The sequence below is a fragment of the Pieris napi genome, chromosome 16, assembly GCF_905475465.1.
Source record: "Pieris napi chromosome 16, ilPieNapi1.2, whole genome shotgun sequence".
NCBI classification, from domain to species: domain Eukaryota; kingdom Metazoa; phylum Arthropoda; class Insecta; order Lepidoptera; family Pieridae; genus Pieris; species Pieris napi.
The window spans coordinates 2,588,971-2,608,922 of record NC_062249.1 but is presented as its reverse complement, the minus strand read 5'-3'; the positions used below and the strand labels follow the sequence as shown (position 1 = coordinate 2,608,922).

Genomic DNA, 19,952 nt, shown 5'->3' with positions numbered 1-19,952 from the left:
ATACTTGTTTATTGAGCTTCCAGTTATAATGAAGTAGAGTTGGATATAGAAATAACAAGACTGTTGTTTCAACCTCCTAATAGGGCATCAGACATTTCTTATCGATAAGGCAATTTCATTTTCATGCTTATATGCCTTCAAAATGGAAGATGCGATGGGAAGATGACTTTTATAAAACGGCTGGCCCATACTCCAGGTGATGAGGTCTATAGGTATGAAGGGCGTTCCTACTAAAACTGTAACCTGTAATAATTATTATATTTGTTGCTATGTATAAATCGTAATAGTTAATAATTATTGTTTGTCTTAGCAGGAAATTAAAGAGTTTTTAATTTTATATCCTGCCAGGTATCCTGCTTTTGTGTCCGAAAATACTCAACTGTAGTAAATGTCTTCGTATTTTAATACAGGCATAAAAATCCAGCTATACGTTAAACAAATGTGAAACGAAAATAACTCGTAACAATAATTGTTTCCCCAAAAGTCAAACCTAACGACGTTACAAACCATGACCATAATCTTAATGATTATATAATATGTATACAACTACCTGTATGTTGTTTAGGTGTATAATTAAGTGTCAAAACATAAGCTCTACCTAACGTAAGATCAGAGCAAATGAAAATAGTATAAATTGCTTTTCTTTGCAGTGCTACTGCGGTTACACCTAATTAATGAAATACTTATTGGCTTAGGAATCTTCGCCACAGCTTTGTCTCGCCGCTCTGGCTAATTAATTTAAGTAAATCCTGCAATTTTTAAAATTCTGCAATACATGTATTTTAAATACATAATTTTTTCAGTTTAATAAATAGAAGTAATGTTCTTAATTAATTTGTATTACTGGTAAATGAGTTCTATTACTTTTTGACAAGAGTTTTTCTTTTATTATTTGGCTTTATGCGTAAACAATTTATATTAATTATATGTGTCTATCCAGTATGTAGCAAATCAGTATTAATTAGCGTCAAATAATCAAGTTAATGTATATAATAAAATTATTCATAATCTAATCTAACTAGTTAAGACGTGAGTTATTGTTAGAATTAATTTATTACATTTCATGTAAAACTAAATTGTCTAGAAAAGTGAATCTTTTTATTTCGAGTGTGACGATGTCAAAATTTTTTTTACTTTTTATATATACAAAGACAATATACAGTATATAGCTAAAAAGGTCTTAAGTATCGTGCCAGCAGTTACAAGCTTTCCACTGAAGTATTTCCAAACCAATTAGATTTATGGTCCTTCAAGAAAATACCGTACCAATTCTTAAAAGCCCGGCAACGCTCTTGAGAGCCTTCTGGCAGTGTGAGTATCCATGGGCGGCTGTATCACGTGACATAAAAAACTAACAGGTTTCTTTTTCTTATCTACGAGTATGTTAGATATTTAATTATTTCACCCGGTCATAAAAAAAACAAGTTCGTCGTAATTGAGTAGCTTTTCCAATTATGAACCTTCATACGCATTATACTTGAATGTTGTCTGATATTGAAATGTTTTAAATTGAATCGCTTCTTTAATACAGTAACAGTATTTAAAAAAAGCCTCAATTGATTTAAATATGGAATCAATTTTTTTGAAAGGTCATTTCTTGTCTTAAACAAAGAATAAGTTGAATAAATTTCACGAAAATCGAAATGTTGAGAAAAAAAGAAGTAAAGAATATACTATAGCCGAAAATTATTTTTTTTGTCTTTAAAAAAAAATGGTCGCTTTGTTGTCATATACCTATATATGAGGTCCGATCTCTTTGGTCTGTTCTAAAAAATTTTGACACAAATATGACGTGGTACAAAGTTCACCAGGTCATCTAGTATATAAGTCTGTATATGTCAAAATATGTAGTCAAAAGCCGAGGCAAGTAGTTAGAGAAGAAATAGATTAAACAGAAACTAAAGACAAGACTAACTTGCTAATTGTTCTAACTTCTAACACAAAGTTGTATTCGTGTAATATGATGAAGTTCTCGTACAATGTTCACGTCTACAATACAAGTTGAGTCTGAAATTAGCCATGCAAGATGTGAATTTTGGAAATTGCAGCCGTACGTACGTGTACGCGATTTGGCAAATATATTGTTTAAAACGCTACGCCTCTACTGCCTTGACTTGCGAACTCGTAGTAAATTTACAATTAATTTAACTTCTTTTTTGACGTTCATAAGTGTGCTTGTTTACCTATATGAATAAAGATATTTTGAGTTTGAGTTTTAAAATATATCGTTTATTAGTAATTATAACAATCAACTATACACTATTTACAATTATTAATTTAAAATTATAACAAATTTATTAAGTTTGGTCCCTGTGGCAGTGTAGGTACCTTTAACGCTGGCAGCATTTCCTCACTGTATTGCTTAAAATACATTATAAAGTATTAGTGTTGCTACAATATATGGCACACACTCTCAAGTTGAGATTCCCTACTTTAATTCCTAGAGGATCCTCCAAACAAAATTTTATTACTAATGTACCTACAATAAATTAGTATATGCGGTAATGGGAAAGCTTACTCGATAGTACTAGCGATTATTACTGATTTCAAATAATGGAATACAAAATTGACTTCTATTATTTAAAAAAATACAGTGGCGCTACAACCGTTTAGGTCTGAGCCTCAGATTTCTGTATCTGTTTCATTATCGTGTTTACCTAGTAAGCGAGTAGGTGATCATCCTTTTGTGCCTGACGCCTTTGAGTTTTTGAGTCAAAGGATACCGGCATCCTCACATCCAAAGTCCATTAGTGCACAGCTGGGGTTGAACCTACGACCTCAGGGATGAGAAGCACACTGAAGCCACTAGGCTAACACTGCTCTTGTCACTTCTATTATTAATTACTTTAAAATTATGATCGAATTTATGTAATGACATCACCTGACAACAAAGCATCTTAATTGAGCGCTATTATCGTACCGAAGTTTGTCGCGATAATAAATATTACGCGTGTTTTAATCCCCCAAACAGGTCGGGATGACAAATGGTCCTTCAGGTGTCAATTTTAATTAGGGAAACGTCAGGCGAAACAAGGGCGAGCCGAAATTCATAAAGCCTCTATCAATGTTGATAAAACGTTAAATGTTTTTGTATGTTCGAGGTCCTGCTACTCTATCAGGCTAGTAGAGCTGGGTGCGGTATACCCAGTACAACCACATTGAGTAGTTTTGATCCGATACCTTAGGGTAAGATTCAGAGATAAGAGAACTATGTCGGAGTTGTTTTTCTATGACTTCCGTATGTTGAAAATGTTAGGATTTGATATACATAGATTTTACATAAGACATGCTACTTTTATGTTTCCCCTTCAACATTTAACATTTTATGAAAGTATTCTTCAGGTATAAGATGCTCCAGCCATTGTTAGGTCAAAGATATCAATTTTTTATAATTGTATGTATATGTTAACGTAAAATTGTAAATACCGTTAGATTGTAATCTATCTCGCGAGATTATAAACTGTCGAAAGATTGTGAACTCAAGGTACTGCTTACAATTTAACGTATTATTATTCGGTAGATTATAATCTATCGAAGTGAAATCGTCAAATTGTGAAACGGTACGCACCTCGCGCGCTGATTGGTTGAACGGTATATGCCACGCGCTGAATTAAAATAGATTACAATCGAATGGTTTTTACAATTTTACGTTGACATATATATGATTTAATTATTAGATATTTGTTTTCCTTAATCTAGTTTATTTTTATAGTATTAATTTCTCTTTTATAATTGTATTTTTTTTCTTAAAGTGTTGTGCACACTTGTCATCGATATATTGTGTTTTTATGTCGTGTGTTCTCTTTAAGTGTCTATATATGTTTCGTTAGTGTGCCTTTTTAAAATAAATATGTTATAGTAAAATTATACAACGCATATTTTATGTTATTATAAATAGTTGCTGGCTCTAATCAAGGTATAAGCTCTAGTATAAACAAGAACTAATGTTAAAAGCGATTTAATGAGCATTTTTTCTGTCTTGAAATGTTGGTAATTAGCTACTTCATAGTTTAATCCGCTTGCGATTAAAGATTCTTAATGAGCGTCTCTTGTCAGAGGTCAAATGTTTTTTTAAATAGCCTTTAATTTGCTACGAATATTTTATTTCATGTTTTTATCAATAGGTAATATGTATGTCAGTAGAAACCTTTGAATAAAATCATGATTGCTTTGTAAGATGCAGCCAATGATTAATAATTTATACGCCAATTACTATAAAATATCTGATTAATTTTTTTAATTAAATATTATTAACCGACTTTTAGTAGTGAATCAACTTATATAGTTGCCTGACTTTGAACACCCCCCCCCCCTCTCTATGTAACTCGCCGTAACATACAATTATTTAATCGAACACAAATCCAACCAGCAATGATGGGACCAAAATTTACATAAAATTAGTACTAGGCGCAAAACCACAATACAGCAGTGGACCACGCCTGAACACTTCGGTAATAGTTATAATACAGGCAATAAAATGGCCCCTTCCCGAATTCATGTCTCGTATCGGGAATTCCGGGACCAACCGCTCCCTTGTCCCCGTGACCCACTTAAGTGCAACACGCTAAAATGTCATTTCCATACGATTCTACTGCATAATGACTATTGAAATATTAGAATTTCGCAAATTTTCTAAAATACAGGGATGTTGTGAGATTATGTTTTTATTTGGTAAAAAATAAACTACTACCATAGTGCATATTTAATTACTTAAAACTAAAGACTTAAAAAAAAGTGCATGCGTTTAAAGTAGGTACACAATGTGAGAAGCGATACTTCTTTGGCAAACTAATTTTTAACTTTTGTTCATATTTAAACAAATCTAAAACTTAAGATTTCCGCGACTTAGAGGGAGGGAAATACTAATTTACAATTCGTCATTTGAGATTTCAATAATTTTTTTGCATAAAATACTAAAATTTCAAAAATTCTCTTTACGAAGTTTTAATTTTAAAAATAGAATTTCTATAAGGTAATTCACCTTTCTCACTCTCTCTCAATCGGTCTCAATCGCTCTCTCCCTTTTCTTCGACGCTGCACATCTTGTGTCTTCGTGTGTTCAAAAATTTTACCCTCGTGCGCCTAAAGGAGTTTCACTTCAAAAACCAATTATAATAAACACAAAAACAAAATAAAGCTCAGATTAAGCAATTGTTTCAACACTACTATATTCATAAAAGAGCGTTGAGATGTTGTGTGGAAATCCCATCTGGTTTTAAATAAGATCTTATATTATATATACAAATCGCATACCTAGGGTCATAGGTTCAATACTCGGCACAAATGGACCTAAAATATCAAGGTCTACACGATAGGAATATGAACGATATCCTTTTTTTGGTTTATGTACTTCAGAATTCGAACATGAATCAAAGCGGTTTATCGGTTTTGATCGATTGTCCCCATAATCGATTTGTTCAATGTCTGTCTATGATTTATTCGTTTTGTGTTTACGCGTCGATATCTCTTTGTGACGTTAACGCGTTTTCAGAGTGCCCCTTAGCGCGAAAATATTGACGTCAAGAGAAAAATAACTCCTTTCGGAGCCAGATTTGACGGATTTTATTTGTTGTGAATTAATTCGCGGGCGACATTATAAATAACATTACAGATTTGAGGAACGAACGAAATAAAATAATATTTTTAAGTTGCTAATTGTTTTACAATAACAATATGTGTTATAACGTTGCGTAAAACTTATGTACATAAGTGTGAAATATATAGCTGAATTATGATCTATAACTTATCTTTTAGGCAATGTAGCCATTGTGACATTTGACAAATGACATTAAGTAAGGTTACTTTGAAGACGAATTTTAACAATACGTATTTTAATAGTTATGTGTAATAGTGTAAAATAATAATAATAATAAAGTCCCTTTAAAAAAAGCGTATACTGTGAAGAAAAGCGCGTTATTGACTTAGAAATCCAAGGCGTTTATCAAGCCGCATAAGGCTGATCACATATCTATAATTAAACGGAGAGTGTTCAAAGGAGTTGTTAGAATTAATACCTGCAGTAGTTTAATCATCGGACGTCGAGGTAGAATACAAAATTCCACCCATATCACCTCGACGTCTAAGCAGAACAGCACTTTTTAAGGCAGTTTTTGCCACGCACCGCCACTATGTGAAACCAGCTACCGACTGCAGCATTTCCCTACCAACTTGACTTAGGGTCCCTCAAGAAAATAGTGAGTTGTTACTGGCTATGTGTTAACGATTTTTGTTTTTTATACAGATTGGAGTGGCAGTGGCAACGGAGAATATCGAGTTAGAAGACAGCTCTCAGTATCATCAGACTCGAAATTACTAGACGAGGGGGCGAGAGAGGAGGCAAGGGTGATTATGAGGCCGAAGCGACCTCCCAGGCCCAAGTCCGAAGCGTTCCTAGGACCACATGAACATTCAAATAGACGTACCAAGCGATTTAGTGCCTTTGGGGTAAGTGACATGAGATTTCATGACATATACATATACTAGTGGACCCCACAGACGTTGTCCTGCATGATATTTCAAGCTATTAGGATATTAAAGTATGAAAGTACCGACTGCAGCGCCACCTACCGGGCTGATTTGTGAATCTAAACCATTCCCAGATCCCCTTGAACACACACAAAAAATTTCATCAAAATCGGTCCAGTCGTTTGAGAGAAGTTCAGTGACATACACAGTCACAGAAGAATTATATATATAAAGATATAGCCCTTTGGCATTGAAGGGAGGGTGGTATCACTTAACATCAGGCGAGCCTGCGGTGGCTCTTTAAAAAAACTCGGTACTCGCAGCCCCAATATCTATAACACTGTATTTATGTTTGCTTTTGAATATTTTCTTTTTATTACATCCATTTTTGGTTTAAAGAAGCGTACCCAGTATTACCAGGCATTATAACAAGCTATGGCGGCAATTATATTGCTGATAGTATAGATAGACATTTATAGCCGTTTGGCATACGGTGACACAGTTTTGTTTCCCGTGGGAATTGCTTCAAATGTTACTTTTACGTCACTTAATCTGCTATTCGATATTACTGTTTATAGCATAATTTATTCCTATTATGTAAACTATATTTGTAATACAAGATATCAGTTTGATTGTATTACTCACACACGAGTAGAAATTACTAGCTGCCCATATTTTCATTTTGGAAATAAATAAATATATCTATCTTCCTTTAAATCTCTACTGTACAAACATTACCTGTCCACAACGTATCCCTAACTTTCGTAGTAACTACTAACTAACGTGAGACTGATCTAAAATTACGTGATTTATGTGTGCTTCTTTTTTCACATTTTACATACTTATGTTTTAATTGCTTGGTTTTGTTCCATTCGTTTTTCCATTCACTTCTTGCCCTCGCCTTATCTAGTTTTGTTTTTTGCTCTCACATTGGTTGTCTGGAAGAGATCGCTCGAATCTCATTTTCACACATATCCTTTCTATTACATATTTTTATAAGAATCTGTTTATCCTCATTGTAACATGTGTGATGTTTGAGAGCAAAAATAAAATAAATAATACATGTTGGTTTGTTACGATATTTCGCGTCATTAGAGAATTAAAAGAAATTACTATAAATAGCCAATTCAAATACCTACACATTATAATGTTTGTCTAGTATTTAGTATACATAAACCGGAGGAACTCACTAAATAACATCGGGCGATGTTTGCGTTTTAAGTTTTAGCATTGTTAATTAGTTTGTAAACGTGTTATTAACATGCTAGCTAAAACAAATAACATACGGCATTCTACCGAAACTAGCATTAATATAATTTGTAAACCAATTGGACTTAGGGTCCTTCATGAAAAGAGCTTACTACTTTTTTAAAGACCGGCAACTCTTTTACATCATTCACTTGACATTCACTATGCATGCTCGTCCTTTATGGGTACTGTACCAGACCGAAATCAAGTACTTCCTGGTGTTAATCCAGCTAAACGCCGCTTCTTAATAAAATAAATCAATGGCGCTACAACCTTTTTAGGTCTGGGCCTCAGATTTATGTATCTATTTCATGATCATTTGGTAATCTAATAGGCAAGTAGGTGATCAGCCTTCTGTGCCTGACGTTTAAAGTGAAACTTTTGGTAAATATCTCTAACAATTTTATTATACAATGCGAAGTAGGTCAGAAGTTCTTCAAGCTACTCTAATAAATTAGCTACTTAAATCTTCTGGAGCTTGTTAAATTTGAACTGTTTTAATTATATTCAAGTTATTGTTTGTATCTTTGTTCCCTGTTATGTAATTGTATTTAAGCTTGAAGCTATTTAAGATAATGGCGCCTTTACGTTCAGCAATTTTAAGAAGTTATGAATTTTATAGGTTATGTTTTAATGTCGCACATAACGTTTGATATGGGACTCATTGTTTAATTGACAGAAACACAAAATATTAATAATCAAACAAGAAAAAAACAAAATTATTTAAAAAAAGGAATAAGGTAGGTTTTAAGTGTGTAATGTGTGTGTGTGTTATGGTAGTAATTGGCCCTGGCTCAGCATAATGCTGTGGAGCAGACGTGTTCCACAGCGCTGGTCATTCTGCCAGAGACCACAACAGTTAGTTTGCGGCTAAAAGAAAATAATATAATAAACATTAACAGTGTAAGTAAAGAAGTCTTGGAAGATTTGTGTGTAATAGTATATAGTAAATAAGAAATAAAGAATAATTTGTTACTAAAACTACTATACGAAATAGATAAATATATCATAATATGTAAAAAAAAATTTAAAAACCTTCTTTCCTTTCTTAGCATGCTCGCTGTAAAGCGCAAATTTTATATTTCAAATAAATCATTGTATATTTTTAATACAAAAAAGCGTTTTAGTGCGCGTATGTGTTCTACAAAGCAAATTTTACTCCCAACTTTATTAACAAAAATATGAACGTTTTAGAAGCTAACCTGAAAATTATAAATTATGACATCAATCGGAATCATTTTTGCGTTTATTTGATTTGATTTAAAAAGTACAATTCAATATTTGATAGAATTAGATCAAAAGTTGTCATATCTTGTCCCTTATTTAAAAATACGTCGTAATTATAAAGACGCGGTAAGCTGAATTATGTATACATCAATCATTCAAAGCCCAATCTATTATTAATGCTTATTAAGCCTGTATAAACCGTAGAAATGGATTATTAATTACTCCATATTTGTTATACGCTTGTCGGAAACGGCGGGAAAACCTTCAGTCATCTGTGTTTCAACTGTCACATGCAGGCGTTACTGTTACACAGATTATATTTTAGTACAGTATAATGTGTTTAAAAGTAATATTAAACAAGTATTCGTATATGTACATTGTTTTGGGAGGGGTTGCTTAGACGTTTGGTGCTTCCTACATATTTAATTCACATAATTAGTACTATTACTCATAGATAGGGTCCTAATATGGTTATTAGTACAAAATAATTGCGATTATCACTTTATTATTTATTATCAATCAAAAACAAAGCATTCCATAATTTGTACTGTGAAAACTCTATATAACGACAGGGACTGTACATATATTGACGTTATACAGAGAAGAAAAATCTGAATGTGAAAAAGAAAAAGTTTTTTATTTCAGACTAGTGTTAGTAATTGATCCAAAGTAATTAGGTTTCTTTAATTTTTTAGAAGATTTTCCATTCTCCTCTGCTTATAGATTTTTTTTTTCTTCTCGGTATTGTGAACACGGTAGAGTGACTAAATCCAAAGCGTCTACCAACATCATTAACCCGCCTATATTGGCAACTTAAAAAGTACTTATTCCTATGTAATTTTTGCCGTTATTGAGGGTGGGTGTAATGCTATGTAGAGTGAAACCAAAGCCAAGTGATTTCGTCGCTATAGGGGGTTGTCGTTAAATAAAGGGATGTTACATTAAGTTACACTGTAGTTTGGTTAAATGGTTTCAGTTTATATCGTACGATGAAGGTTAAATATAGCTTGTCTGGAAATCAAAAATCGTATGTCAGACTAAACCACACCGTGCCTATAAAAACAATAAAACTGTCGAAGCATAAACATGTACTGGTAAACCATTGGTTAGTTTTATAGAGTATTCTAAACGGCCTTCAGTTGAATGTATGCAAAGCCGGACACGTAAATTCAAGGATTAGGCTTCAGTACTCATGTGATAAATGGTGTTTTTTTGCAGGGTGACTCTCCATTCGGGAAATCCGAAGCGTATATAAAGCTGGAGCAACTCGGCGAAGGGTCATATGCCACAGTGTACAAGGGCTATAGCAAGTAAGTAACTATTTTATTATTGTGATAATTTTAAGCACTATTAGCCTGCTTTTATTGCTTTTAAGGCTTGAACTGGTATACTACAATAAATAAAATATGTTTATTATGTAATACTAGCTGGCCTGGCGAACATCGTACCGCCTAACAGTCGATTCTTTATTTTTTTTTAATACTTATCCTGCTATTCGGGAAACCGGTCTAGCTAGTAAGATAAAAAAAGAAAGTTGATAATACAACAAATACATTATGTCAGAAAATAAAAATTTACCTTCCCGGAACCCCTCCACTAACACTTGAACTTTATGATATGGTATTAAAGTTTAAATTGAATTTAAATATTATTACGAATATTTTGTATGGGAATATAGAAAAGTGTTGTTTTTAGACTTTTTCACTCAATTTTTTTTAAATTTTTCTCTTTGTAAGAACCATCCTCGTACTTCAAGGAATATTATAAAAAAAGAATCAGACAAATCGGTCAAGCCGATTTCATGTTATGTCGTGACAACGGAAAACGGGTTTCATTTTTAAATATATAGATAAGATACAGGTATCACTTATTCCACGACATTAAATTTAAATCGGTAGACATCCCTACTCATCGGCAAAGAAGACACAGGGTATAGGCCGAGAGAAAAAGCCGGCGTAAAAAACTCTCGGTACCCTTTTAAAATAGCAAATCATCATACAAAATGACTATGTCATTATATCATATGGATAATTATGGAAATCGGCAAGCTATATAAAGCTGGGGATTGAAAATATTTTTTCTTTATAAAATATATCAGTGGCGCTACAACCTTTTTAGGTTCAGATTTCTGCGTCTGTTTCATGATCATTTGTCTATTAGACAAGTAGGTGATCAGCCTCCTGTGCTTGACACACGCCGTCGACTGTTTGGTCTAAGGCAAGCCGGTTTCCTCACGATGTTTTCCTTCACTCACTTCCTGATGCTTCCTTTTGCTCAGCCGGGGATCGAACCGGGGGCTCAGGGATGATAGTCGCACGTTGAAGTCACTAGGCCACCACTGCATTTTTTCTTTATATCTAATTTTTTTTTTTTTTTCAATATCTACGATGTGGCAAAAGAGTATGTAAAATAAAATTAATTCAAATGATAAATTGTACCTTATATTTGGTTATCAATTTGAAGGAAGTTTTTTGTCTTTTGCTTGCCTACATAGAATACTTATGTATCGATAAAGAAATTAACACAGTACATTTATTATTTGTGTAAAGTTGTGTATAAGTAGCCAAAAATAGACGACATAATATCTTGGCGTGTTATTGTGATTGGTGAGCTATTGACCAATCACAGTCAAGCGATGCTACTCAACGATACGTTTTAATTGTTTTTCTTCCTTTCTAAAGCAAGGCAAATTTGTATCTCCCCCTTTGAAAGGGAAATGAAGTCCTTTCTAAAGTGTAGTTACCAAGTTTATAAAGTTTTAATTGTATTTCTATTGTAATTTATCTTTGTCTCGCTAAATTGAAATTCACGACTGTTTGATTGAAATTTTGAATTCAGCAATTTAGAAAGTCTTCTTATTTAAGGGTATTTATATTACTCGAATAAAAATTTATTTTTTTATTGTTCTTGATTAGGTTAAATGGTATAGCTATAAATGATGTTTAAATGTAAGGATGTTGATTTTCATTTTTATCTTTAAAAACCTTAATTAAATTTGTTTCTTTGTGGGTGTAAAGTCTGGTATCCTATATTCTTATTGGAAATATAGATTCTTACCATGGGATATATATGTTTTTATTGCTTAATTAAAGTCATATCGATCTAACTCTGCCTCAATATAAAATGATTAATAGGACTTCTATTTCATTCGCATAAGATCCTTTGTCAACTTTTATGGCTTAAAAAAGTTCATAAAGTTGATAAGTCATTCCGTGTGTATCCAGCAAAAGTTGCCTTTGGGCTACGCTCAAAATGTAAAACAGCCTCTTAGCCTACTTCGCGTCAACATTTTAACGCGAACTCAAATACAGAGGATTTCCAACCTGAATATCCCATTTGACTGTAAAATTTGTGCAGTGGAGACTTTAAAGTTAAAGTAGTTGGAATAAAATTTTAAACGAATTGAATGAACGGTAATCAGTCTGATAACCAGCTGGGCGTTCCAGACGTTGACAAAAAAACAAATTCAAGCTAAATTTGTTTTATTTGTGTGCAAGGATTGGTTGCAATTACATATATAAATGGCGATTTCAAAAAATTTACGAGAGATTTTTTTGGTCAGTTTTTCTCGTCCGTTCTACTGCATTTGAGAACCTAAATTAATATTTTGTTTTGACGAAAAATCTCAAAAGGAAGGAAGGTTTATCATGTTACTAATGTGTTTATCTTTAAAAAAAACTAAAAAACTAATTTTTTTTTGTGTTATATCGTTATTCTATTTCCATTTCTAGTTTTTGGTAATTCAAATGTGAGATTGATCGTGGGTCTAATTCCTTAACGACTGAAAGTGGTAAATTCTATAAATATAATAAAAACAGACATATAAATAAAATATCTCACAATTATTCACTTCAAGCGACACCGCAAATGTGAGCTAATATGTAATAAAATACCGCATTCATGTTCCAGTAATTGAAAGTTAGCAAGTTTCATTCTGCATGCTGGTGTAATTTTACTTGCTAATTCTCACTTAAACTACAACTACTTTACATTATTCTATTAATCAAGCGCTTAATAAACGTTCTGCATACAGTGTTATACGAATCAATAACAGAAAATTGATTTTTTATAGGCTTTTATATGAGGCTATAAAACTACGATTCATAGCAACTATACTGGTATTTTAATATAGAAACCGGCAATCTAAATGTGCAACCGTCTAAGACCGGCTCTCTCATAAAATAGGTTCTCTCTATTTAAGATTTATATATTAATAATTTAAACGTCTAGTAGAATAGGAAATATAAGATCGAAAGCTCGCTATGGAAAGGGCCACAATGCCAATTAATTTTTCATCTCCGCTTTAACCGTATTCAATCGACATTCGCCCCCAAAGCGTTTTATACTTGATAAACTTAGTTGTCGCAGAAATTAGTTTGCATACTTAAGAAGTAATTAATGTCTCGTACGAAGTTGGCTTAACACTTTATAAGTGCCACCGAAATAGGGCAACGCTCATCGCTTTATAGTATTAAAATAGTTGTTGAGTTACAGCAAGTGTTATTCTAAATATAATAAAGTATCGCTTTTAAAACAGTTTGCAAAACGATTATGTAGATAATTGCAATGGAGAGCATTTTTTGATAAAGCTTAGGCGAAAATCATAGACTCGCTATCCGTATTTCTATTTGACCAATCACAATCGATTGCTTCACTCTTGTCAGTCTTACATCCTTGATTAATTCTATCTATCTATACACTTACACCTTTTTCCCGAAGGAGTAGATAGAGACCACGGATCTCCACTTGCTACGGTTCTGACATAGCTCTCTCACTTGCTCCACTTTTATGACATTCACCATTCATGCTCGTTGGTTTTGATTCATTACTAGACGTCAAAATTTCATAAGAGCGTTTCAATACAACTTCACTCCACTAAATATTTAAATATTGTTTGCTAATGACAGAAATTATTTACAGTTTAACACAGCAAGTTGTGGCGTTAAAAGAAATCAGACTGCAAGAAGAAGAAGGCGCGCCGTTCACGGCAATACGGGAAGCGTCGCTACTCAAGGAACTGAAACATGCGAATATCGTTACGTTACACGATATCGTACATACGAGAGAGACGCTCACGTTTGTCTTCGAGTTTGTGGTGAGTACAGAAACCTTTGTAAAGAAAGAAAAAAAACCTCAATTACACATAATAAACACTATGTTTTTTATTACATTTCAACGGGTTTTCTTGTATAAAAAGCATTATTTTGATTGAATAAACAAGACTCTGAAAAACACTACGCCATGACAGACAATGCAACTTGTCGATAAAACAGAGCAAGCGCCAACTAGCGGCCCAGACTGTTTTACCGACGTTTGAACAGATATTCAGGGTGTCGTTTTTTTGTGACGGCGCAACGTAAAATCGTACTCTCATCACTTTTTCCTTTCGCCAAAAGAAGTATAACTTCAATAAAAAAATATTTCTAGTCAAAAGGGCAAGTGCACTAGCCCCCACATTTCCCCACGATTATCTGTGTCGTGGGCAGCTAGTATCTTAGCAGTATATGTAGTTTTGAGTTTATCATTATACATAAGCAAATGCGTAAGTAAAAACTATAATACATTTGTTTATTTTAAATCTTTTTGTTTTGGATAGTACTCGTAATAGGCTGTAATAACATCACGCTATGACGTAATTCACGCTGGAGAAACCGTACCTAGTATAATATATAGTGTCAAAATAGAAATTCAGTTTATATTTTATATGTACATACTTACTGTTACTTAATATACTTATGACCAAGGGAGCAACTGTTATCTTTACTCTACGCAAACAGCGGAGCTACAAAAACATACACCCTTACTAACAAAGCACTTTTTTGTGTTTATATGAATAAATGAATTCATTAATTTACTAACATAAGTTTCAAATATCTTATTTTTTACCAGGATACGGATCTATCACAATATATGGAGAGACATCCCGGTGGTCTCAATCGTCATAATGTTAGGCTGTATATGTTCCAATTACTTCGAGGGCTATCGTATTGCCATCGGAGAAGGGTCTTACACAGGTTGGTTTACATCAATTTTAATATGTCTATATTTGATACTTTTTATCGATGTTATGAAATATCTATAATGGAAATAAGAGTGGCCTAAATAGAGGGCCTTGCGAAACACCCGCATTTAAAGCTAAATTCAATCGTAAAAACTATGGTTTCATAAAAAGATGTGTTGTTTAAATGGACGACCAAAAAGGACGACCTTGTGGAAACTAGAAAGGGTTTTTATCTTCTTTTTATGTTACCTCTTTCTGAGATCGCGATAATAAATGTTATATGTTATTTGTAGCCCTTATCTTTATAATAAGAATTTGTATAATTTATAAATATCTGTTATTTATTGTTGTCTTTATGAGATGATGCTTTTGGGGATGATCCTGGTCAGCTCAAATTTTAATTAGATTTGTAATTTTTTTTCCACCTCTGGTTGGGAGGATAATAGACCACTTAATAAAATGGTTGCGAAGGTATTTTAACCTAACCAGCCATAAACGTGAAAAACAATATTAATATAAATTTATTAAACCAACTAATTAGATCTTAAATAAATATCCCAGAATAAACACTTGCTATCCAGAATTTAATATAAGTATTCTGTAGTGGGCTGATCAATTTACAATAAAGCGTTATTAAATGCCTATAATTGTTAAGAGAATAAGTATTTTTAAATAAAAAATTATTAGTATAAATTTAAATTGGAAATTTTTGTTTACCGTGATTAACATGTATTTTAGAAATTAGAATAGATACATTGTAACTTATACTATAGAAAATGCATTTATATAAGAGCGGTGTACTTGAATGAACAACTAAAAATTAGTATATACGTGCAAATGTACAGTATATACAGTATACACTAGATACATGTATTTAATAAGTCATAATATATGTTTTTCCCCAGGGACGTGAAACCTCAAAACTTATTAATAAGTTCGCACGGTGAGCTTAAGCTTGCCGATTTTGGTCTTGCACGCGCTAAATCAGTGCCCAGTCACACGTACTCACACGAAGTTGTCACGTTGTGGTACAGGCCACCAGGTACGTACAGCTATCTTCTGATTATTTAACTCGATAGTAGAAGTGTAGGCCTAGTGGCTTCAGCGTGCGACTCTCTTCCCGTAGGTTCAATCCCCGGCGGTGCACCAATGGCTGCCAATGACCTACTGTCTATGTTCGCATTTAACACTCGCTTGAACTCTGAAGGAAAACATAGAGAGGAAAACGGCTTGCCTTAGACCCAAAAAGTCCACGGCGTGTGTCAGGCACAGAAGGCTGTTTCACCCTACTTGCCTCTTACTGAACAAATGATCATGAAACAGATACAGAAATCTGACAAAACAAAATACCTTAAATAATAATAACCATAAACTAAATATAGGTGACGAAAAGTACAATAATTAATAATTAATCAATTACCTAAATAATTATTGAAACAATATTAAAGTTTGTTGTTTCGTAAAGTTGTTCAAAACAATTATTTTAATCAAATTCCTAATGAAAGTCCGAAAATGTTTTAACAAAAACTCTTTTTGTAAAAATTCAAGTGACAAGCCAAAACTCGAGTATTTTTCCACAGACAAATAAACTCATTGAAATAAATATAATAATTATTTTAAATATAAAACCGTGTTACGCCCTGTGTACGTATTTGAAAATAAACAGAAGACGAACTTGCCTCTATAGAGAAGCATTAGTACTGAACAAAATATATAATAATCCATCCGTAAGAACTGTCAAGAACTAACAAAATTGAATGTATGATTACAAAACAACACGGACAGCAGAAAAATATATAAATTCTATATCGACGTCAAAAGTAGATTCTTGGAATTCATTTCTTTGTATAAGTTTTTTGTGTATACAATATACATATTGTTCTAAATTTTACTAGACAATATCTGTATGATGTGTGACTTTGTAGATGTACTGCTGGGCAGCACGGAGTATTCAACTTCTCTGGACATGTGGGGTGTGGGATGTATTTTCGTGGAGATGCTTTGTGGTGTTCCCACGTTCCCTGGAGTACGTGACACCAACGATCAACTTGATAAGATTTTCAAGGTCAGATAATTCAAAAATCTTAACAAATTTTTCATATAAAGGTTATTTTGTATATTTGGCTAATATTTGAAGCCCAATTTCGTAATCGTAATGTTTGTTCATTTATTTATCGAAAATTAAAATTTATATCAGATGAGTTAAACCAGCTGTATTCCAATTTTCGTCAAAATCAGTTTATTTGTTTGCGAGATACGTATATTTTGAGAAGTAAATAAAGTTGTCCGGTATATCTTCAGAAAATGATCTTAGCTAAAAACACTGTAAGAAATGATTATTGTAATCATTAAAAGAACAACTGTTAATATAATATCTGATTTTTTTTGTTATAGGTCCTTGGAACTCCAACAGAGGAAAGTTGGTCAGGTGTAACTCGCCTACCGGGTCTACGCACGCACATTGCTCGTTGGGGCTGGTGCGCAGCTAGACCGCTCGCATCGGCTTTTCCGCGCATGCGCGACGCTGGAAGGGATGCGCAGAGATTAGCCGCGGCGCTATTACAGCCGGATCCGACGCGAAGGTTGTCAGCTCCAAGGGCGATGAGACACGATTACTTCGCTGAACTGTCTTCACGTCTTTCCGACTTGCCTGATGGTTAGTAGACTGGATTAATAGTAAGATGGTTTTGTTTCTAATGGAAAACAAAATTTACTGAAAATAAGAAGTAATTGATTCTATTACGTTTTAAGCGCAGTTTGTATTGTGTTGTGCATGACTCACTGATTGAAACCTGTATCTTTATGTAAGTGCTATCGAGTGCAAAAGACTTATATGATATGTGTAGATTCTAGATGTTAACGGAGTGTATAGTTGAAAGGTACTTTGCATTTCTCTTTAGTTACTGAAAAAGAACCAAAATTCCATATAACACAAGGAACAATTTTTAACTCAAAATCGTCCAATACACGGCAATCCCCGACCGTGTCATTTTATTCCTACCCGCATCCTATTACAGCACATAATACGATTTACTATTAACTAGTGAAGCAGGCTATATAATATTTAAATTTACTCTTGAAAACCGTATTACCATTTCTGAGAACAATAATAGTTTATTGTTGATAACTTTTATAATATCATAAAGTCTGCAAAGCCAATACAGTCACATTAGTTACCCTTTTTATTTTTATCAAATCACAAATTGTGTCTAAATAATTTAGGTAAAAAAATTATCATTTATTATCTGCAAGCAAATCCTTGTAAAAAGCTAAAAAGCTCCTACTGGAAAGAACGTAAAAAACATCAGCTGAAGTAATGTTCGCGGTCAATTTGTTCCCTTTAATCCTGATAAACTCGAGTCAGAGACGTAATATGGATTTTATGTGCGCCTTCTCTCGAGTAAACAACTTACAGTACTCTAGACTGCTTTGACGTTTATCCACGTTACTTTGCCCATAAATTCTACAAGCTTTACGCTTTATACAATTGTCGTACTTCAATTTTGAAATTAATATATAATAATATATTCAATCACGCAGTTTTTCTGCAATGTGGCATACGCTTATGAGACAACTTTTGAAACTCATTTTTAACTTAGTTTCGTATGAAGCACGCCCTAGTTCCCGAGCCCATACTTTGGATACGTTGCCAAATGTATGCATACGCAATTTTGGCACGAGAATTGTCGTAACTCAAATATTTTCATTATATAAAACACATTATAGGGTTTTGTACCGAGGTTTTACAACTAAGGACAACTTTAGATGATTTTTTATGAACATCTATTACAATTACATACAGATTTATCTCTTTTAATTATGTTTAAGTAGATGGTATAGGTCCACTTTTAATATAAATGAGTAGGTTGATCACCTTATTAATTACGCATGTTTTTGCCCACATGTAAACATACACTGTTTTACTGAGTAACGAATATTTTAATATTGTCTTTGATTGACATAACCTTTACACATTTAAAGAAAAAACTTTTTTTTTACCGGATTAAAGTTATGTATTATTATAAATTTACAATTATTTAACATAATTTTAAATTTATCTGACGTTTCGCGTGCTTTATAGCGTGCGTGGTCACGGTGACTGAAGACAAAAGGTGTTGAATGTCAAAAAGTATCACAGCTGTAGAGAAAGTTGCAATGCAACTATAATACATAACTTTAATCCGGTAAAAAAAAAAGTTTTTTCTTTAAACGAATATTTTTTTGATAACTTTTTATTTTTGTTTCAGAGGTGTCAATATTCACAGTGGAAGGCGTAAGTCTCCATCCAGAAGAATAAGAACCCACCGAAGCGAACTTTTAGTTGAATCTTTGTTCCTTCTGTCGACATCGCGTTTCGGCAGTCGACATTACGTTTATCTAGTGTCGATAACGTTCATTAGTTAGTACGTTCCAATTCCTATAGTTTTAATGCAAATTCCGGTTGACATTTTGTCGAAGGACCAAAAAGTGATATTCTCCCAATTAAGACGTACATTGATTGTCGTCCATTGATTCTGCTATTTGCAACCAGTCTGCCAGAATTAAAATTCGATCAAGATAAAAAATATCCGTCAAAAACTACTGTACTATTGAAAAATTTAAATAGCAGTTTCAGGGATCTGTTTCTGTTGATAACACCTATCTATCGATTTGTACCACGATATCTCTTTGCTCATTCAATCTTAATTTAACAACCCAATCCTTTATTTAAAGTCTTGAGTGACCGTTCAATATAATTTCTTAGCGATAACCTTATAATTAATTGAATTTTATATCGGATTGAAATACCGCGGTACATATCGACTTATCGATGTCACGGTGTCAACGCTTTTTAAGCTTCAATATCCATCCATATGATTCAATTATTCTATGGTGACAAGGTAATCGTTAGGTGTCGATTGTATTATATTGAATAGCTGGCTTGCTAACTGACTTAATTGCACACGCATAATATTGGTTTACCTATGAAAAGTCTATTCCCGATTCTTTTTTGACACGCTTTATATTAGCT

At 33.1% G+C, this 19,952-nt stretch overlaps 1 protein-coding gene across 3 annotated transcripts in view; it reads left to right on the top strand.

Annotated features, from left to right (window-relative positions):
* LOC125057045 (cyclin-dependent kinase 14) overlaps nucleotides 1–19,648 on the top strand; it is a 99,452-nt gene extending 79,804 nt beyond the window's left edge. For all 3 annotated transcript variants that reach the window (XM_047660472.1, XM_047660474.1, XM_047660473.1), the window contains exons 4-11: nucleotides 6,242–6,444; nucleotides 10,159–10,250; nucleotides 13,861–14,035; nucleotides 14,830–14,954; nucleotides 15,847–15,983; nucleotides 16,867–17,006; nucleotides 17,336–17,597; nucleotides 19,189–19,648. In XM_047660472.1, coding sequence (XP_047516428.1) covers nucleotides 6,242–6,444; nucleotides 10,159–10,250; nucleotides 13,861–14,035; nucleotides 14,830–14,954; nucleotides 15,847–15,983; nucleotides 16,867–17,006; nucleotides 17,336–17,597; nucleotides 19,189–19,238 — 1,184 coding nt within the window. In that variant the 3' untranslated portion in view covers nucleotides 19,239–19,648. The remainder of the gene's footprint in view (nucleotides 1–6,241; nucleotides 6,445–10,158; nucleotides 10,251–13,860; nucleotides 14,036–14,829; nucleotides 14,955–15,846; nucleotides 15,984–16,866; nucleotides 17,007–17,335; nucleotides 17,598–19,188) is intronic.
* Nucleotides 19,649–19,952: the final 304 nt, after the last annotated feature.